The following is a 7,955-nucleotide window of genomic DNA, read 5'->3' as shown; positions in this document are numbered from 1 at the left end:
CTTTCCCTTTTCCAAGTTAGTGGTTGAACTCATGTTTCCCTCTGCAGGCCCCGTGGACGAGTACATGCTGCCTTTTGAGGAGGAGATTGGCCAGCACCCGTCCCTGGAGGACATGCAGGAAGTTGTGGTGCACAAAAAGAAGAGGCCTGTCCTAAGGGAGTGTTGGCAGAAACATTCTGTAAGTGTGACCCAACCCACTGCTGCAAGGATTTGAATCCCACATTCTGTCCATGCCGTGTTGTGTCCATCACACTGGGGTTTGGGAGGGATTTAATAATTCCAGTAGGAGTTAAATGGGCTGTAAATGTTCCTCATCTTAAACTGCTCTTTCTTCAGTAGTAGAAAGTGAGTGATTTTTTCAGCTTTTTGGTGGGAGATCCTGGAGTTACTTTTCATTGAAGTGCCAATTGATGGCTGAGGGATTCACCTCTTTAGAACACTGTGAAGCTCCAGCTGCACAGAAAGATTTGCCCTGTGTTGTTGAAGAGTTGTTGGTTCAATAGCGCAGAACAAAGCAGAGCTGAGGCCCCACAGGATGCTCCAGGTTCACACCCAACCCAGCCCCGTGTCCTGTGGGATCCAAGGGTTCCCATTTGCCAGGTGTCCCTTAAAACACCATTTTTTATCTGGGGTCCCCCTCTGTACCTGTGGGTGTGTGACGGTTTTCCCTGGCCTGGTTTTCCGCAGGGAATGGCGATGCTGTGCGAGACCATCGAGGAGTGCTGGGATCACGACGCCGAGGCCCGGCTGTCCGCGGGCTGTGTGGAGGAGAGGATCATCCAGATGCAAAAACTCACTAACATTATAACAACAGAGGACATTGTGACTGTGGTCACAATGGTGACAAACGTTGACTTTCCTCCCAAAGAATCCAGTCTATGATAGTTGCACTGGTCATGGAAGTGACCACAGGACTCTTCACTGGAGCTGCTACAGCGCACGGACTGCTGGCGTCACTGCTGTTCTGGGTGGGAAGAACGGATGGTAAGTCTCTCTGGAACATCACCAAGAGGTGTTTATCCTTTGTTTTCCCCCTCCTCCTCCTTCCCAACGTGGATCCATGAGACTTTCTGCATTCCCTGCTTACACCTGAAGGACGTGACTGAGAACCCCTCACGTGCTGATAAGGAACTTACAATGAAGAATCCGGACCTGAATGGGCTAATGAGCGTTTTAAACACTGACATCCGATTTCTTAATCCCTGTCAGAAGAGACTAATTCCTTTAAATGAACTACTGTTATTTTTTTTAAATCAAAAACATTTCATTTCAGATTTAAAAACAACAAAAAAAAAAGGGTAACTTGTTTTTATTGCATTCGTTGTTGTTTATAAAATGACTATTGTAATGCGACTACGACACAGCTTGTGAATGTTCCGTGTGCTGCTGTTCCGTGTACAGAAACAAGAGTAATCAATGGGATAGAGCAAAGAGGCTTCCAAGTATTACTTAACCTCCCTCAACCAGGTATACCTCAGTTCCACCTCACTAAATTATGACTGACAACACTAATTGGAATAATAAACTGCTCCGTGTTTTGTAAATGATGTATTCCCAATTCCCTGTGTTATTTAAGAAGGGGAAAGCTTCATGCCCCCAGGAAGTGGCCATTCCTAGAGCCGTGTTTTTAGCCTTTTCTTGTACTCGCTTGTTGTGTATAAAAAAGAAAAAGTGCTGTTTATTGAAAGAAAATTTTCCTTCCTCTTTTAGTTGAAAGCTTTTCCCTCTGTTTCCCAGAGTATCTCATCCATTTATTTAACTGAATACTATTTAGGTTTGCTGTGTCTGAGGAATATTTGAAACCTTAAGCATGACTTTTTTTTTTTTTTTAATTTTTTTTTTTAATTTCCTCTGAGCTGTGACACTGGAAAGCTCTGAATTCTTGTTGTTTTTTTGAAAAAGAGTCTTTTTCCTATTTATGTTTGTGCCGAGGTCGCCGCGTGTTCCCTGTCCCGCCAGGCAGTGGGGGCTGTGTCACTGTTTCAGGATCACCTCAGGAAGCTCAGTTCCCCCAACTCCTCACCCTCTGCTTGGAGATTTGCAACTTCCCTCCACTCAAAGCTTGGTGCCATCGGAGGGGAGTGCAGCTCACTCCCTGTGAGCCACAGGTTGAGCCTGGAGTCACACACAAAGTTCTAGCCACAGATTCCAGATCCTAAATGTTACAAATTTCAGGGATAACCTAGTTCTGCTCACAATATGCAATGACCATTCCGAGGTAACGAAAGGAATATCAGTGTCCAGAGCACAGACTCACAAAAAACAAGGAAAAACATGAAAATGGCTTCACAACTCCAAGACTGGGGTTCAGGATGTCGAGCCTTATGCTGGAATTACAGTGACTGGTAGCTGGGTGCCAAAGTGCTTCTCCCAAATCCTGTCTCACTACACTGATTGGATCCTTCAGGCCAAATTCCAAGGAAAATAAATGTTGTAAGCCCCTGGAGCGCAGAGGCAGCAGCGGCCCGTGGTGTGCTGTGTGTCCTTGTCTCCATGTGTCCACATGCAGTGTCTCTGCAAAGCAGCAGGCGGGAGCTCGCTGAAGGCTGGCTGGAACCTGCATCTGTGAACTTCATCCCTGGGAACAGTGGCATGTGATGGATAAAGCAGAGCCAGGCCGGAACAGTGGCATGTGATGGATAAAGCAGAGCCAGCCAGGCCAGCTCTGGGCAGGGAGGGAGGAAGGGCTGATGTTCCACCCAGGGCTGTGGCACTGCTGGTCACGGCTGTGCCTGAGGATCCTGCTGCAAGGGGCTGTTGGAATGGGGAAGAAATCCAGTTTGTGGGGTCCTCTTGGCCAGACACTTCCCTTTGGCTTCCATTTTTGCTCCACTTTTAATTAAACTCCACACAGCAGGACAGGACCGGAGCTGTGGAATTCTGAACCAATCCCAACCCAGTCCTTCTCCTCAGACACCTTAGGGCTTTTAACCCTTCCCTGGCAAAAACAGAGCCAAGGGATGGTTTCATTCTGTGCTGTTGGAAATCTGATGCCAAAACTGAAGCTGTATCCAAGTCCCTCCTGTGTGTGACCCTTCCCACGGAGCTGCCACGGGCTCAGGGCTGGCTCCTACCTTTGGGATATCCCTGCTCAGTTCCTGTTCCACTCCCAGCTTCCTGGGATTTACCAGCATCATGTAGCGTCACTGAGAAAAGGCTGCTCCTTCCCAATGCTTTTTAAGCGGTCAGAATGGTCTCCCCGAGCTGCTCTGCTCCAGCTGTGCCCCCAGGGCCTTGGGAATGAATTCCTGTTTCACTTCAGAGCATTCAGGGAGTTGAGCTGCTGGAGCAGCAAGGGCAGGATCCAGGGAACATGGTGCTAGGGATGATTTTGGCATTGTTCTGGCAGTGCCCATTGGCCCTTCCTGTCCTGAGCTCCTGAGGGGCAGCAGCTGTGAGCTCCCAGCCCAAGGATGGCCCTGGACTGGTGTGTGAGCCCCTGCCTGGCCTCACCAGGTGTGATTTTTATGTGTGAGAGGGTGAGAAGTTCCTGTCCCGCATCTTCAGAGCTGCTGGAGGGGTTGAGCCAGTGCTGCCACTCCTGGGGTATTCCCAACCTGCCCCATGAACATGGAAATCACCCAGAACCCACAGGGGTGTAGTGCTCCAGTCTCCAGTGTAATCAGTGCTGAGACCTGTCCCGCTCCCATCAGCATCGACACAATCAGTCAGGTCACCCCCTCTCCTCTTTTCCAGCTTTTTTAACCTTTTTAAAGACATTTCTGTTTATCAGGAACACTTGGTACAAAACACCGGAAGCTGCAATACACATCCCTGGGCAAAACGACTCCAGTAGCATCCTTGATGGAACATCTGTTACCTCAGATACTCAACCAGCAGGACTGCTTTGCTTTCTCCCTCAGTTTTGGTTTTTTTTCAGTCCATCTCCTCTTTGTTACCTCTCGAGTTTGGTGAGCGATTACTTTAACTTTCCTCTTTGTATTTGTCAGTGTTTTGGGCACAGGTTGTTGTACTACTGTCAAAAGGCACTTGCTGCTTTTCTGCAAGTGCCAAAAAACCAACCAACCCCCCCTCGCCCTCAATAAAGTGATTGTTAAATATTGTACAAATACAAATGTATACTCTGCCCTCTTCCCCAGCGGGAAAATAAAAAATGTGACTACTCTGACTTGCAAATGTTTCTTTGGAAACTTACTTTAAACACATGGGGCCGTTCCTAGAGCAGTTCTTGAGCCAAACTCCCAAGTTTTGTTACAAAAAAGCGGGTATGGAAAGATGTTACCTTGTACTTGGCACAAAATAGCCCTTGCAGCTGAAGCCTGTTGGGATTAAACATTTAATGAAGTAAATTCAGTTGTGATTAAAGATTTAATTGAGTAAATTTTCCATGTCAGATTTGAGAAGGAAAAGTGCAGTGTGAGCTTTGACCTGATGGGGCTGTGCTGCAGAAGGGAGGCAGCAGGGCAGCGTGGCCTGAGCCACGATCCAGAGCACTCAGCCACAGGGAGAAACTCCAGAGCGTGGATTTCTCCAAGTGGGAACTGTGTGTGAGGGAAGGAGCTGGCACAGAGCTGAGCTAAAGCTCCTGGGGGTGTGATGAGGCACATTTCTGGCTGCTGGAAGGGAACAGCAGCACAGTTCTCCTTAGAAAATCCCAAATGGATCAGCAAAGAAAGCTGCTTCCAAAAATTTATTGTTCTGAGCACCTTCCTGTGGGTGAACATTCCCTCTTCTGGAGCTCACAGCATTCCAGAAGTTGTGATGGAGCAGGGGCAGGACTCAGAGCCAGCTGAGGGAGGAGGCTGCCCACTGCTTCACGTCTGTGGGGCAGTTGGGGTACACCTGCAGGGCATCCATGATCTGGCTGCTGTCCAGCAGCAGCTTCATCAGGAGATATTCCCGCTGCGCCCGCACTGACGGCCGCTCCAGGGGCTTCACCAGCTCCAGCTGCAGTAAGTGTTCAAAGGCCTAAAAACAGGAAAAGAGGGAGTGGAAGGGAAGGGCATTCCGCCCCAAAACATCGCTCCCTTCTAGGGCTGCGTTTGACCACCCCAATCTGTGCTCTGGAAAATAAAACCTAAATATTTTACAATTAAAAAAAAAAAAATGCATTTCAGGCTCACCTTCATGACAACTGGCTTCTCAAAGTTGTACATAGAATGTGCCTTCCTCTGGATGAACTTCTGGAATTCTGTGTCAGTCGGAGGAAAAGAAAAGGGGCAGTTAGGAGGAAGTGAGTGGTGTAGGGTTTGTGAAGCTCAGGCATTGCTCTCACCATTGTAAACCATCTGGAAGTTGAATGGTTCTCCATCATAGACATCATTCAGGTGTTTCATGGCTATGATGAGGCAGATTTCCAGGACAGACAAACCTGGAGGGAAAGACAAGAATCCCAAGTACTTCCCTTGAGCACATCAGAAACACAGGCAGTTCACCCACTCTGTTTATTCCTCTATTTGTATATGCTCTGGGCCTCACCCATTGGTGTTCTGTATCTTTATTATGTAAAGAAATTCCAGAATTGGAGAGGCTTGATACGAGAACATTTGTTTGCCTTGTATTTGAAGCAGAAATGATCAGCAATGGGCTGTTCCCACCAAAAAGCAAGACCTGTAAGTAGCTGAGCTGGCATTGTTGTATCCACAGCCATGTGTGAGCTCAGAGCTGACTCCATGGGCACAGGCAATCCCTGTGCAGCTCATCCCCATGGGGAACACTCCCTACACAGCGTCTCTTACACCAGGAGAATTCCAGGGAGGGACTTGACACTTCCTTTGCATCTAGGAACAATTTTGGGGAGAAGCTGAGCTTTACCATGGACAATGTTTGCCTTGGAGTCGGTCCTGTGCTGCCTGCTGGCCTCCTGCAGGTCTGCAGGTGTGAGCAGGGGGTGGTGCACAGTCACGGCACTGACAGCCAGCATCTGCAACAGAGCAGGACACAGTGCTCACTCCATTCCCAACCACCACACAATTCCTGCTTGGAATGCACAGGAACACAATTCCCCCAGAGTCACCTGCTGGAAACATTCATGGATAAACCCTCCACACACAGTAGGTTCATACTGAAAACCTTGCAAATAGCTGGCACTTCAATGGCATTTAGCCAGGAAGGTTTTCCAGGCTTAAAACTTCAAAGCCTCCTGATTCCAGGAGATAAATCCTCATGAACCTGTTCATATCCATGTCCATGGATCAGCACCTCAGAGGCTGCTGTAGGAATGACTTACAGCTCGTTTGCACCTGCTTTTGTACCCAGGGACACCTCCCACTGTCCCAGAGTGCTCCAAGCCCCATCCAACCTGGCCTTGGGCACTGCCAGGGATCCAGGGGCAGCCACAGCTGCTCTGGGCACCCTGTGCCAGGGCCTGCCCGCCCTCACAGAATTCCTTCCCAATATCCCATCCAGCCCTGCCCTCTGGCACTGGGAAGCCATTCCCTGGGTCCTGTCCCTCCATGCCTTGTCCCCAGTCCCTCTCCAGCTCTCCTGGAGCCCCTTTAAGCCTTCTCCTCTCCACAGTTTGTCCAGGAACGCCTCACCCATCCCTGCCAGAATCTGTATTACACGCTTTTCGTGGAAAGATGACTTCTTCCAAAGGAAAAATTCAGCACATGCTGCAGAAAACAATGGGAAGGTTGAGCCTCAGCTCTGACCTGCTCTCAGGGAGGCTGTTAGCTGCCATCAGCTCCTTTCCTGGCCTCCACTGCAGCCACAGGAACAGATTTCAGTGCCCTGCACTAGGAATAATCTGCAATCTTGTAACCAGAGCAGCACCAAGCAGAGGGCTCTGCACTTTGGAACTTCTCTGCTCTGGTTCTCAGGGTGGCTCTGAACACTGCTGGACAGAGCTGTCTGCCCTGGAGGCCAGCACAGCCCACCCAGAGCAGGTTACAGCTCTGGGGGCTGGCACAACAGCCCAGGGGCAGGTACAGTCAGGGGGCTTTTCACACCCACACAAGCACAGGGGTATTTTAGGATGGTTAAACAAGTGTAATCCTCTGTAAAAGTGTCAGTGTATTTATATGAGCTGTGTTCAAAAACAGGATTCAGGGAGGCAGGGTAAAATCTAAAAAAGACCAAGAGCGCTGCAGCTCCCATGTCAACTTAAGAGTAGAAAAAGTAGGTTTCAATATGGGCAGATTTCAGGATTCAATAGAAACCAGAAAGAATCTCAGAAAGGAAAAAACAGTTTCAAAGTGTTTCACCTACAGTTTTGTTTTATAGATAGAAAGGCTTGGAGAAAGATAAATAGCATGAGCTCAGCCCCATCTGAATTGAACAGTCCATCCTCACAGGGTAACCACTTCAGAAACTGGAGCTCCCCACACTCACTAACACAGCACAGGGCGATAAAGCCAGCAAGGAACCAGCACTGGCAAAAGCTCAGTAAAATGATGTTTCGGGCAAAGCTCAGCTAAATGGCCTGAAAAGCACAAGAGCTGTTCATTAATTACTGCAAACCAAGGAGGTGTTTCATAAATACCCCAATACACACCAGGAGCAAATGCAGCGAGCGCAGGTCTTTGGTGTGGTGGAAAAGGTTCTGCAGCACGTCCTGCACTGTTTTATCCTCTGAGAGATGCTACAAGAAACAATAAAGTGATATTTTAACCATCTCATACTCACTTTTAATCATTTCATACTCACCTGGAAAAATGACAGTTTAATAATTTTTTTAAAGAGCTCAGCTTACACTTGACAATACAATTTTCATGTCTAACCTCAACTTGCTGGTCTTTCCTGTGACAATTTCACCTCCAGACTTCAATAAGCAAAGATTCTCTATCATAATTTAATTTATTCCATATCACACTCAGACAGTGAAAGGAAATGCCAATCTTAGGTAAAAGCTTCCCACTTTTACTGGTAAAGGATATGTGTATAAAGTAAACCAGCTTTACACTGCTTTCACTTTAGAATTTTTAACTAAAATTAGGTATAAGATGCTTTAATTACCTGAACATTATTATTCCATTTTTGTGCAAAAGACTCAT

The 7,955-nt window shown here is 47.8% G+C and overlaps 2 protein-coding genes across 3 annotated transcripts in view; one reads left to right on the top strand and one right to left on the bottom strand.

Moving 5' to 3' along the window:
- ACVR2A (activin A receptor type 2A) overlaps positions 1-1,701 on the top strand; it is a 47,843-nt gene extending 46,142 nt beyond the window's left edge. For both annotated transcript variants that reach the window (XM_008634995.2, XM_017736055.1), the window contains 2 exons: positions 48-178; positions 688-1,701. In XM_008634995.2, the coding sequence (XP_008633217.1) occupies positions 48-178; positions 688-882 (326 nt within the window). In that variant the 3' untranslated portion in view covers positions 883-1,701. The remainder of the gene's footprint in view (positions 1-47; positions 179-687) is intronic.
- A 2,614-nt stretch (positions 1,702-4,315) lies between these two features.
- The window catches only part of ORC4 (origin recognition complex subunit 4), an 11,671-nt gene continuing 8,031 nt past the window's right edge, over positions 4,316-7,955 (bottom strand). Inside the window, 6 exon segments of the mRNA XM_008634994.2 lie at positions 4,316-4,929; positions 5,085-5,152; positions 5,237-5,332; positions 5,776-5,884; positions 7,457-7,543; positions 7,918-7,955. The exon segment at positions 7,918-7,955 is cut by the window's right edge and continues 25 nt beyond it. Of these exon segments, the coding sequence (XP_008633216.2) occupies positions 4,741-4,929; positions 5,085-5,152; positions 5,237-5,332; positions 5,776-5,884; positions 7,457-7,543; positions 7,918-7,955 (587 nt within the window). The 3' untranslated portion in view covers positions 4,316-4,740.

Source organism: Corvus brachyrhynchos, unplaced genomic scaffold (genome assembly GCF_000691975.1).
Source record: "Corvus brachyrhynchos isolate BGI_N302 unplaced genomic scaffold, ASM69197v1 scaffold45, whole genome shotgun sequence".
In the NCBI taxonomy this organism is placed as follows: domain Eukaryota; kingdom Metazoa; phylum Chordata; class Aves; order Passeriformes; family Corvidae; genus Corvus; species Corvus brachyrhynchos.
The sequence above is the reverse complement of the archived record's forward strand: the minus strand, read 5'-3'. Positions and strand labels throughout refer to the sequence as shown.